Source organism: Rhinoraja longicauda, chromosome 11 (genome assembly GCF_053455715.1).
Source record: "Rhinoraja longicauda isolate Sanriku21f chromosome 11, sRhiLon1.1, whole genome shotgun sequence".
NCBI lineage: Eukaryota > Metazoa > Chordata > Chondrichthyes > Rajiformes > Arhynchobatidae > Rhinoraja > Rhinoraja longicauda.
In genome coordinates, this window is record NC_135963.1 from 2,563,102 (window position 1) to 2,576,502 (window position 13,401).

At 47.7% G+C, this 13,401-nt stretch overlaps 1 protein-coding gene across 2 annotated transcripts in view; it reads right to left on the minus strand.

Moving 5' to 3' along the window:
- Positions 1-896: 896 nt before the first annotated feature.
- Positions 897-13,401, minus strand: part of dnase2b (deoxyribonuclease II beta) — a 31,550-nt gene continuing 19,045 nt past the window's right edge. For both annotated transcript variants that reach the window (XM_078408125.1, XM_078408124.1), the window contains exons 4-6: positions 6,703-6,864; positions 4,679-4,876; positions 897-1,780 (exon numbers count right to left, since the gene is read on the minus strand). In XM_078408125.1, coding sequence (XP_078264251.1) covers positions 1,407-1,780; positions 4,679-4,876; positions 6,703-6,864 — 734 coding nt within the window. In that variant the 3' untranslated portion in view covers positions 897-1,406. The remainder of the gene's footprint in view (positions 1,781-4,678; positions 4,877-6,702; positions 6,865-13,401) is intronic.

Sequence of the window (13,401 nt, forward strand, 5' to 3'; positions counted from 1 at the left end):
TCCTCGGAGAAGGGGTTTTGCAGGGGTAGGTTTGCTGGCTCTTGCTTCTGTAGGGGTAGAGTTGTTGACCCTCGTATCGACAGAGGAGAAAAATATTTCTGTATATCCTTCTGGATGTGGAGAGTATGTTTCAGAATTAAAGAATATTCCTTTAGGAAGGAGATGAGGAGAAATTTCTTTATTCAACAGGGTGGTGAGTCTGTGGAAATCTGTGGAAATCTTTGTCACAGAAGGCGGTGGAAGCTGTCAATGGATATTTTTAAGGCAGAGTTAGATAGATTCTTGATTAGTACAGGTGTCAGGTGTTATGGGGAGAAGGCAGGAGAATGGGGTTAGGAGGGAAAGATAGATCAGCCATGATTGATTAGCAGAGTAGACGATGGGCCAAATGGTCTAATTCTGCTCCTATCACATGATCTTATAGCCCTAATGACCTTCTAAACCTTTCCCATCCATGTACCTGTCCACGTATGTTTTAAATGTTGTTATAGTCCCTGCCTCAACTACCTCCCCTGGCTGCTCGTTTCATACACCCACCACCCTCTGTGTGAAATAGTTACACCTCAGGTTCCTATTAAATTTGTCGGTGAATACTCCAGTGAATACAAGCCTAGTCTTTGCAATCTTTCCTCGGACCAAAGATCTCGGAGAAAACCCACGCAGTTCATGGGGAGAACGTACAAACTCCGTACAGACAGCGCCCGTAGTCAGGTCTCTGGTGCCGTAAGGCAGCAGCCCTACCGCTGCGCCACCGTGCCGAATGAGTACTGAGAAGATCAGAAAGGGAACACAATCCTTGGCCACAGGGCAGCCGGGATACTGCAGGTCAAACACAACCAAGTTAGCGACATAAATAAATCTCTGGATCACCAGGGAATTTGCTAAGTTCAGGTTTATTATTTCATGTGTACAGTGAAAAGCTTTGTGTCGCATGCTCTCCAATCAGTTCTGATAATACCACACGATGGGAATCTACGATTCTATTCTAACCGAGGCCTGCGGATTTCAACATCGAGGAGCTCGCAGTCTCGGGTTGGGACTGATGTCGGGAAGCTCCAAAGTCGCAGAAGGTTCGACCCGGGGTCCGATCGCCCAGCGCGGGGGAGCTGAGATCCCCCCGATGCAGGAGCTTGATCGCCCCGATACGGAGGGCCTGACCGCCGGCTACAGGAGCCAAGATCGTCCCGTCAACGGAAGGTTCGAGGACCCCGACCGCGGGAGAACAATGAAAGGAAGAAGATTGAACAGTGAGGAATGTGGGGGGGGGGGAGTCGCTGCGGTGGATGTTCATGTTAAAATGTATTTTGTGTGTCCTGTTGCTTTTTATTGGTATGACTGTATGGCAAATCAAATTCCTCGTACGCTGCAAAACAGACTTGGCCATTAAAGTATGATTATGATCATGATTATGATTCTATGACTCGGGTTTTTCCCCCGATGACTTGGGAACAATTCTCGTAGTGGGACACCAGCTTCCGGAAAGCTCTGTAGAGCGAGGGGTTCTGGGTGCAGAGCAGGCCGCCACTCCTCCACATCTGTCCGAGTGTGCGGTTGAGATCGGCGATGCAGATCCAGCGGTGGGCTGGCCGCCGGGACACGCCCCACTTGGAGTGGTCCTGCCTGGTGTGGAAGGGGGCAGCTCCAGGCAGCTGGAGAACCTCCACGTTGTACACGTGCTCGGGCAGGGAGCAGTTAGACGGCAGCTCATGCTTCTCTCTCCTCCAGGACTGCACCAGCAAATCCGTACCCAGGCTCTGGGCAACCCAGGCTGCGTAGATGTCTGAAGCAACAGCCAGCATTATTTATTTATTTGCAAAACTTAAATGTATTCAATTATTAACAATAGTTGTTTAGTTTAGAGATACAGCGCGGAAACGGGCCCTTCGGCCCACTGAGTCCACGCCGACCAGCGATCCCCGCCACAGTTTAAGAATAAGGGGTCGGCCATTTGGAACGGAGATGAGGAAAAACTTTTTCAGTCAGAGAGTGGTAAATCTGTGGAATTCTCTGCCTCAGAAGGCAGTGGAGGCCAATTCTCTGAATGCGTTCAAGAGAGAGCTAGATAGAGCTCTTAAGGATAGCGGAGTCAGGGGGTGTGGGGAGAAGGCAGGAACGGGGTACCGATTGAGAATAATCAGCCATGATCACATTGAATGGCGGTGCTGGCTCGAAGGGCCGAATGGCCTACTCCTGCACCTATTGTCTATTGTCTATTAAAAATATCTATTGACTTGGCCTCCACAGCCTTCTGTGGCAAAGAATTCCACAGGTTCACCACCCTCTGACTAAAGAAATTCCTCCCCATCTCCTTCCTAAAAGAGTGTCTTTTAATTCTGAGGCTGAGTCCAAGACTCTCCCACTAGTGGAAACATCCTTTGCACAGGAGATCAACGGTCGGTATGGACTCAGAGGGCTGAAGATACAGCTGTATCTTTGCTGTATCTCTGAACCTCAAACTAAAACAGGCTTGTAAACACAGTACCCATAACATAATCAACAAAAAAATCAACAAATTATAAAAACTACAATATTAGAAACATAGAAAACTAGAAAATAGGTGTAGGAGTAGGCCATTCGGCCCTCCAAGCCAGCACCACCATTCAACATGATCATGGCTGATCATCCAAAATCAGTACCCCATTCCTGCTTTCTCCCCATATCCCTTGATTCCGTTAGCCCCAAGAGCTAAATCTAACTCTCATTTGAAAACATCCAGTGGATTGGCCTCCACTGCCTTCTGTGGCAGAGAATTCCGCAGATTCACAACTCTCTGTGTGAAAAGGTTTTTCCTCATCTCAGTCCTAAATGGCCTCCCCCTTATTCTTAAACTGTGACCCCTGGTTCTGGACTCCCCCAATATCGGGAACATTTTTCCTGCATCTAGCCTGTCCAATCCCTTAAGAATTTTATAGGTTTCTGTAAGATCCCCTCTCATTCTTCTAAATTCCAGTGAATATTAGCCCAGTCGATCCATTCTTTCATCGTATGTCAGTCCTGCCATCCCGGGAATTAACCTGATGAACCTACGCTGCACTCCCTCAATCGCAAGAATGTCCTTCCTCAAATTAGGAGACCAAAACTGCACACAATATTCCAGGTGTGGTCTCACCAAGGTCTTGCATAAATGCAGTAGGACCTCCTTGCTCCTAAACCCATATGCTCTCACCATTAAGGCCAACAGGCCATTAGCTTTCTTCGCTGCCTGCTGTACCTGCATACTTACTTTCAGTGACTGATGTACAAGGACACCCAGGTCTCGTTGCACCTCCCCTTTTCCTAATGTGACACCATTCAGATAATAATCTGCCCTCTTGTTCTTGCCACCAAAGTGGATAATCTCACATTTATCCACATTATACTGCATCTGCCATGCATCCATACACTCACACAACCTGTCCAAGTCATCCTGCAGCCTCATAGCACCTTCCTCACAGCTCAAACTGCCACCCACCCAGCTTTGTGTCATCTGCAATCTTGGAGATGTTACATTTAATTCCTTCATCTCAATCGTTAATATATATATTGCAAAAAAAACAAAGTCCTTAGTGCCAAGATACTTCATAGTTCAAATATTTAGATTTAGGTTTATTATTGTCATGTGTACCAGGCTCTCAGTTTAGCTCATTATTGTCACGTGTACCGAGGTACAGTGAAAAGCTTTTGTTGCATGCTGACCAGTCAGCAGAAAGACCATACATGATCACAGTCGAGCCGTCCACAGTGTGTAGATACGGGATAAAGGAAATAACGTTTAGTGCAAGATAAAGTCCAATTAAAGATAGTCCGAGGGTCACCAATGAGGTAGATGGTAGGTCAGGACATCTCTCTTGTTGTGGTAGGATGGTTCAGTTGCCTGATAACAGCTGGGAAGAAACTGTCCCTGAATCTGGAGGTGTGCATTTTCACACTTCTGTACCTCTTGCCTGATGGCAGAGGGGAGAAGAGGGAGTGGCCGGGTGAGACTGGTCCTTCATTGTGCTGCTGGCCTTGCCGAGGCTTCATGACTTCCTCTGCATTCTTTCCAAAGCCTCCGCACACAGAGGTGGTCGGGTGGGCGGGCGTGGGTCGGTGGGCCGAGCCAGTCGAGGTTGAAGGAGGAAGCCCTGCGGGAGCCTGGGGCTCGACTGGATCGGGAGTCGCTCCAGTATATCCAGCTCGCGGACTAGGGTTGCCAACTCTCTCACTCCCAAATAAGGGACAAAAGATGACGTCACTGCCCCGCGTGACCTCACCCAGGCAGCGGCCACGTGCTCCCGCTCCACCAATGGCTGCCGCCCAGGACGGGAGGCGGGTTGCTACGCAACTTCCGTTACGCGGCGCCCAGGCCTCCGGGCCTACACTGTCCAGGCCTACAGTGGCCCCCGGGCTTACAGTGTCCTGGCCTACAGTGTCCGGGCCTACAGTGTCTGGGCCTACAGTGTCCGGGCCTACATCGTCCGGGCCTACAGCGCCCCCCGGGCCTAGCAAGGGACAATGGCAGTCCCGTACGGGACAAACCAATTTAGCCCAATATACGGGACGTCCCGGCTAATACGGGACAGTTGGCAACCCTAGCGCGGACCCACGACTCTGGACGTTTTGTAAATGGCGCCAATATTCGATGACTCGTGCGTGTGTGAGCGATGCAAGAAGCATTTCACCGCATGACAGTAAAGCAGCATTGGACCACTGAACTTACCGTCTCCGAAGAGCTTGTATTTTGCAAAACTCTGGAACGAGACTCCCCCCAAGGACATGAGTTTGGCTCGCCGTACCCATGGGGTCCGAGCAAGACTGCCGCCTTTAGCCACCACCTGCAGGTGAGAGAGCTCGGGCAGGAAGAGGTGAGGAAGAGTCCAGTTGTAGACCTGCGGGTTGGTGTAAGACAGCTGGTCGCCTGCAAGGACAGATGTTTAAAAATCTAAACAAACTTTATCTAGAAAACAGGCGATAGACATGGAGAGGGACTGTTGTTCGCAGATAATAGGCAAGAGAAGAATTAAACATAACCTTAGTTAAATGGAGACGCAAGATACTGCAGGTAAATCAAAGATGGACACAAAATGCTGGACAGGCAGCATCTCTGGAGAGAAGGAATTGGTGACGTTTCGGGTCAAGACCCTTCTTCAGACGGTTTCGCAGATGTCGAAAGAAGGGTCCCGACGCAAAATGTCACCCATTGCTTCTCTCCAGAGATGCTGCCTGTCCCATCGAGTTACTCCAGCATTTTGTGTCTATCTTTGGTTTGTAGTTCCTTCCTACACTGCAGGTCCATTGTTCTTTGCATCCCAGCAAAAATCAAAAAACTGCAGCAGGATCTTGATCGGTTGGCCAGGTGGGCTGAGGAATTGGTTGATGGAACTTAATAGGGGAAAAGTGAGGTGTGGCTTTTTGGGTGGTCTAACATGGGCAGGACCTACACAGTGAATGGTAGGGCTCTGGGGATTGTTGTAGAGCAGAGGGATCTAGGAGTGCAGGTGCATGGTTCCTGGAAGGTGGAGTCGCAGATAGACAGGGTGGTCTAAAAGGCTTTTGGGACATTGTCCTTCTGAGTATAGAACTTAGGAGATCCTGTGTAAGAAGGAACTGCAGATGCTGGTTTAAACCAAAGTTAGACACAGAAAGCTGGGGTAACTCAGATTCTCTGGAGAGAAGGAATGGGTGACGTTCCAGGTCTCGACCCGAAACGTCACCCATTCCTACTCCCCAGAGGTGCTGCCTGTCCTGCTGAGTTACTCAAGCTTTCTGTGTCTACCTTGGGAGGTCCTGTTACAGTTATAATAATATATTCCTTTATTCGTCCCACATTGGGGAAATTTACAGTTGTACAAGACATTGGTGAGGCCACATTTAGAGTATTGTGTTTAGTTCTGGGCACCATGTTATAGGAAAGTGTAGGAAAATAACTGCAGATGCTGGTACAAATCGAAGGTATTTAACCAACCTGATCTCCCGGTGGCTGTCCCTCTCTTCCCCTCCCTCTTCCCAGTTCTCCCTCTATCTTCCCGTCTCCACCTATATCCTTCCTTTGTCCCGCCCCCCCCCCCCGACATCAGTCTGAAGAAGGGTCTCGACCCGAAACGTCACCCATTCCTTCTCTCCTGAGATGCTGCCTGACCTACTGAGTTACTCCAGCATTTTGTGAATAAATAATGTTATAGGAAAGATGTTGTTAAGCTGGAACGAGTGTAGAAGAGATTTACAAGGATATTGCCAGGACTTGAAGGCCTGAACTTTAGGGAGAGATTGGGCAGGCTAGGATTTTATTCCTTGAGGAGATTTCGATCGAGTCATTCACAGTGTACCGATACAGGATAAGCGAATAACGTTTAGTGCAAGGTAAAGCCTGTAAAGTCTGATCAAGGATAGTCCGAGGGTCACCAATGAGGTAGATAGTAGTTCAGCGCTGCCCTCTAGTTCCTTCCTACATAGGGGCAGCACGGTGGCGCAGCGATAGAGTGGCTGCCTTACAGTGTCTTCAGTGCCAGAGACCCGGGTTCGATCCCGACTACTGGCGCTGTCTGTACGGAGTTTGTACGTTCTCCCCGTGACCTGCGTTGGTTTTCTCCAAGATCTTCGGTTTCCTCCCACACTCCAAAGACGTGCAGGGTTGTAGGTTAATTGGTTTGTTGTCAATGTAAGTTGTCCCCAGTGTGTGTAGGACAGTGTGGCATTGATATGCGGGGATCGCCGGTCAGATTAAACTGAACAATTGTTCCTTACCGATCTCTGTCACCTGGTGGTACGGGATTGTAACACAAAGGAAGATCTGTCCATTTCTCCGTCCGGAGTTCGGCCAGGAATATCCCTGCTCCACTCCGGGAGGGAAATTAGGGACACTGTGCATCAGCCAGAAGCCCTGGACTCTGTCAAACATCAGCACCCCTGAAATTAGATAGTGCAATAATGAGGCCAGGAGAAAAACATGCAGTATGAGCTCGAGACCGCAGTCGAACTTAGTTTAGTTTAGAGATACAACACAGAAACAGGCCCTTTGGCCCACTGGGTCTGTGCTGACCGGCGATCCCTGGGGTGGCACGGTGGCGCAGCAGTAGAGTTGCTGCCTCACAGCGCCAGAGACCCAGCTTTGATCCTGACCACGGGCGCTGTTTGTACGTTCTCCCCGTGACATGCGTGGGTTTTCTCTGAGATATTCCGATTCCTCCCACATTCCAAAAACGTACAGGTTGGTAGGTTAATTGGCTTGGTATGTAGGATTGTGTTAATGTGCAGGGATCGCTGGTCAGTGCAAACTCGGTGGACCGAAAGGCCTGTTTCCATGCTGTACTTTTAAAGTTAACTAAACTAAACTAATCTTCTATACTCAGTATAGTCTGAAGAAGGATCCCAAACTGATACGTCACCCATCCATGTTCTCCAGGGATGCTGCCTGACCCGCTGAGTTACTCCAGCACTCTGTGAAACGTCACCTATCCATGTTCTCCACAGATGCTGCCTGACCCGTTGAGTTACTCCAGCACTCTGTGAAACGTCACCTATCCATGTTCTCCACAGATGCTGCCTGACCCGCTGAGTTACTCCAGCACCCTGTGTCTTTCCATAAATGTTAGAATGTTCAATATGGGAAACCAGATAGAATTCAGTGATTAGCTCTGTGCAAGAAGCAGTTTTTGTATTTTCAGCCACTCAGCCACTAGAGGGAGATGGTAATAGGGTCACACCACAGGCTTCCACCCGGGCTTACTGACCGTTCATCTTTGTGTTGTAGATTTATACAGCATAGGAGCAGGCCCTTCGCCCTTTGCCCCGTACTGACCAAGGTCCCGGCCTGAGCTGGTTCCATTTATCTGCATTTGTTCAGTTTAGTTTTGAGATTTCACCCAGAGAGTTGTGAATTTGCAGAATTCTCTGCCACAGAAGGCAGTGGAGGCCAATTCAATGGATGAACTTCAAAGAGAGTTAGATGGAGCTCATGGGGCTAGCTGAATCAAGGGATATGGGGAGAAGGCAGGCACGGGTTACTGATTGTGGATGATCAGCCATGATCACAATGAATGGCGGTGCTGGCTCGACGGGCCAAATGGCCTCCTCCTGCACCTTTTTTCTATGTTTCCATATGCCCTCCAGTTCTTACAAACAAGTTTGTGAATCTTGTCTGCACCTTCATTAGCTTAATCCCATCCATCTTAATTTAGTTTTAGGTTAGCGATCACCCCGTACACTAGCACACTAGCACTATAGAAACATAGAAACATAGAAAATAGGTGCAGGAGTAGGCCATTCGGCCCTTCGAGCCTGCACCGCCATTCAATATGATCATGGCTGATCATCCAGCCCAGTAACCTGTACCTGCCTTCTCTCCATACCCCCTGATCCCTTTAGCCATAAGGGCCACATCTAATTCCCTCTTAAATATAGCCAATGAACTGGCCTCAACTACCTTCTGTGGCAGAGAATTCCACAGACTCACCACTCTCTGTGTGAAGAAATGTTTTCTCATCTCGGTCCTAAAAGACTTCCTTCCCCCTTATCCTTAAGCTGTGACCCCTGGTTCTGGACTTCCCCAACATCGGGAACAATCTTCCCGCATCTAGCCTCTCCAACCTCTTAAGAATTTTATATGTTTCAATAAGATCCCCCCTCAGTCTTCTAAATTCCAGCGAGTATAAGCCTAGTCTATCCAGTCTTTCTTCATATGAAAGTCCTGCCATCCCAGGGATCAATCTAGTGAACCTTCTCTGTACTCCCTCTAAGGCTAGAATGTCTTTCCTCAGATTAGGAGACCAAAACTGTACACAATACTCCAGGTGCGGTCTCACAAAGGCCCTGTACAACTGCAGCAGAACCTCCCTGCTCCTATACTCAAATCCTCTTGCTATGAATGCTAACATACCATTCGCTTTCTTCACTGCCTGCTGCAACTGCATGCCTACTTTCAATGACTGGTGCACCATGACACCCAGGTCACGTTGCATCTCCCCTTTTCCAAATTGGCCACCATTCAGGTAATACTCTGCTTTCCTGTTCTTGCCGCCAAAGTGGATAACCTCACATTTATCCACATTATATTGCATCTGCCATGCATTTGCCCACTCTCCTAATCTATCCAAGTCACTCTGCAGCCTCCTAGCATCCTCCTCGCAGCTAACACTGCCACCCAGCTTCGTGTCATCCGCAAAATTAGAGATGTTGCATTCAATTCCCTCGTCCAAATCATTAATATATATTGTAAATAACTGGGGTCCCAGCACTGAGCTTTGCGGTACCCCACTAGTCACTGCCTGCCATTCCGAAAAGGACCTGTTTATTCCTACTCTTTGCTTCCTGTCCGCCAACCAATTCTCTATCCACCTCAACACTGAACCCCCAATACCGTGTGCTTTAAGTTTGTACACCAATCTCCTATGTGGGACCTTGTCGAAGGCCTTCTGAAAGTCCAGATATAACACATCGACTGGTTCTCCCTTATCCACTCTACTAGTTACATCCTCGAAAAATTCTATAAGATTCGTCAGGCATGATTTGCCTTTCATAAATCCATGCTGACTTTGTCCGATGATTTCACCACTTTCCAAATGTGATGCTATCACATCTTTAATAACTGACTCTAGCATTTTCCCCACTACCGATGTTAGGCTAACTGGTCTATAATTCCCCGTTTTCTCTCTCCCTCCCTTTTTAAAAAGTGGGGTTACATTAGCTACCCTCCAGTCCTCAGGAACTACTCCAGAATCTAAAGAGTTTTGAAAAATTATCACTAATGCATCCACTATTTCTGAGGCTACTTCCTTAAGCACTCTGGGATGCAGCCTATCTGGACCTGGGGATTTATCGGCCTTTAATCCATTTAATTTACCTGACACCACTTCCCGACTAACCTGGATTACCCTCAGTTCCTCCATCTCATTAGACCCCCGGTCCCCTGCTATTTCCGGCAGACGGTTTATGTCTTCCTTAGTGAAGACAGAACCAAAGTAGTTGTTCAATTGGTCTGCCATCTCCTTGTTCCCTATGATCAATTCACCTGTTTCCGACTGCAAGGGACCTACATTTGTCTTAACTAGTCTTTTTCTCTTCACATATCTATAAAAGCTTTTGCAGTCTGTTTTTATGTTCCCTGACAGTTTTCTCTCATAATCTATTTTCCCTTTCCTAATTAAGCCCTTTGTCCTCCTCTGCTGGACTCTGAATTTCTCCCAGTCCTCTGGTATGATACTTTTTCTGGCTAATTTTATGCTTCATCTTTTGTTTTAATACTATCCTTGATTTCCCTTGTTAGCCACGGATGCACTACCTTTCCTGGTTTGTTCTTTTGCCAAACTGGGATGAACAATTGTTGTAGTTCATCCATGCAATCTTTAAATGCCTTCCATTGCATGTCCACCGTCAACCCTTTAAGTATAAATCGCCAGTCTATCTTGGACAATTCACGCCTCATACCCTCAAAGTTACCTTTCTTTAAGTTCAGAACACTTGTTTCTGTATTGACTTTGTCACTCTCCATCCTAATGAAGAACTCCACCATATTATGATCACTCTTGCCCAAGGGGCCACGCACATCAAGACTGCTAACTAACCCTTCCTCATTACTCAATACCCAGTCTAGAATGGCCTGCTCTCTCGTTGGTTCCTCGACATGTTGGTTTAGAAAACCATCTCGCAAACATTCCAAGAAATCCTCTTCCTCAGCACCCCTGCCAATTTGGTTCACCCAATCTATATGAAGATTGAAGTCACCCATTATAACTGCTGCACCTTTAGTGCATGCATTTCTAATTTCCTGTTTGATGCCATCCCCAACCTCACTACTGCTGTTAGGTGGCTTGTACACAACTCCCACTAGCGTTTTCTGCCCCTTAGTATTTCGCAGCTCTACCCATATCAATTCCACATCCTCCAAGCTAATGTCCTTCCTTTCCACTGCTTTAATCTCCTCTCTAACCAGCAACGCTACCCCACCTCCTTTTCCTTTCTGTCTATCCCACCTGAATATAGAATATCCCTGGATGTTGAGCTCCCAGCCTTGGTCACCCTGGAGCCATGTCTCCGTAATCCCAACTATATCATAATCATTAATAACTATCTCCACATTTAATTCATCCACCTTATTACGTATACTCCTTGCATTGAGACACAAAGCCTTCAGGCTTGTTTTTACAACTCTCTTACCCCTTATACAATTATGTTGAAAAGTGGCCCTTTTTGATTTTTGCCCTGGATTTGTCTGCCTGCCACTTTTACTTTTCACCTTGCTACCTATTGCCTCTACCCTCATTTTACACCCCTCTGTCTCTCTGCTCATGCTCCATTCCACCTGCCACATTAGTTTAAATCCTCCCCGACAGCACTAGCAAACACTCCCCCTAGGACATTGGTTCCATTCCAGTTCAGGTGCAGACCGTCCCTTTGAGAGTGGGGAAGATTCCAACAAGGGGACATAGCTTCAGAATTGAGGGACAAAGGTTTAAGGGTAACATGAGGGGGAACTTCTTTACTCAGAGGGTTGTGGCTGTATGGAATGGGCTTCCGGTGGAAGTGGTGGAGGCTGGCTCGATTTTATTATTTAAGAGTAAATTGGATAGGTATATGGATAGGAGGGGATTGGAGGGTTATGGTCTGAGTGCAGGTAGATGAGACTAGGTCAGGGAGAATGGTCAGCGTGGACTGGTAGGGCCGGACAGGCCTGTTTCCATGCTGTAGTTGTTATATGTTATATGTTATATGTACTGGCCCCACCTCTCCCAGAACTGGTTCCAATGTCCTAGAAATGTGAATCCCTCCCCCTTGCACCATTTTTCAAGCCACGTATTCATCTGAAATATCCTCCTATTCCTACTCTGACTAGCACATGGCACTGGTAGTAATCCAGAGATTATTACCTTTGAGGTCCTACTTTTTAGTTTATCTCCTAGTTCTCTAAATTCACCTTGTAGGACCTCATCCCGTTTTTTACCTATATCGTTGGTGCCAATGTGCACCACGACAACTGGCTGTTCACCCTCCCCCTCCAGAATGTTCCCACACATTCTTTTACAATTTTACCAAAGCCAGATTTAACCTGCAAACCTGTACATCTTTGGTCATGGAGTCATAGAGTGATACATTGTGGAAACAAGCCCTTTGGCCCAACATGCCCACACCGTGTGTGCGTGAGAAACCCACGCAGGTCACGGGGAGAGCGTGCAATCTCCGTACAATCAGCACCCGTGGTCAGGATGGAACCTGGGTCTCTGGCGTTGTGAGGCAGCAACTCTACCGCTGCGCCACCGTGCCGCCCTGTAAATGTTGTTTTCTCGAACCTGCCTCAATACCTCCTCGTCTCGTATACCCTCCACCCTCTGTGTGAAAAGGACGTTTTAATGTTTAGGAAATTTATGGTCTTCTGGGATCTAAGAGCGGTCACGGTGGCGCAGCGGTAGAGTCGCTGCCTTACAACGCTTGCTGCGCCAGAGACCCGGGTTCCATCCCGACTACGGGCGCTGTCTGCACGGAGTTTGTACGTTCTCCCCGTGACCTGTGTGGGATTTCACCGAGATCTTCAGTTTCCTTCCACACTCCAAAGATGTGCAGGTTTGGAGATTAATTAGCTTGGTATAAGTGTAAATTGTCTTTTGTGTGTGTAGGATAGTGTTATTCACAAAATGCTGGAGTAACTCAGCAGGTCAGGCAGCATCTCGGGAGAGAAGGAATGGGTGACGTTTAGTGTTAATATGCGGGGATCACTGGTCGGTGCGGGCTCGATGGGCTGAAGGGCCTGTTTCCGCACCGTATCTCTAAACTAAACTAAAGCCTTTGATTGCACTACAGAATGTGGCTTTGCACTATTAGAGTCACAGAGTCATAGAGTGGTACAGTGTGGAAACAGGCCTTTCAGCCCAACTCGCCCACACGGGCCAACAATGTCCCAGCTATCCTAGTCCCATTTGCCTGCGCTTGGTCCACATCCCTCCAAACCTGTCCTATCCATGTACCTGTCTACCTGTTTCTTAAACGATGGGATAGTCCCAGCCTCAACTACCTCCTCTGGCAGCTAGTTCCAAACACCCACCACCCTCTGTGTGAAAAAGTTACCCCTCGAATCTCTTACAATTCCTATTCTTAATTTATTGTATGACAGATTATTCTATTAGCTGTGTGTTATTGTGTTCAAGGGCCTGTTAAACTGCAGCAAGTAAGAATGGCATTGTTCTGATGCCGGTTCATATAACATTAAACACTCTTACCTCGAGACTTGATCCCACCTTCCAGACCAGTTTACCCAGCGGGACCTCAACAAAAGTCTTCCTAAATTCAATCATTTATTTTCTTACATTATATTAAACCACCTCTCAAATAGTGAGCGGCTTGGATAGAGTGGATGTGGAGAGGATGTTTCCACCAGTGGGAGAGTCTAGGACCAGAGGGCACAGCCTCAGAATTAAAGGACGTTCCTTTAGGAAGGAGATGAGGAGGAATTGCTTT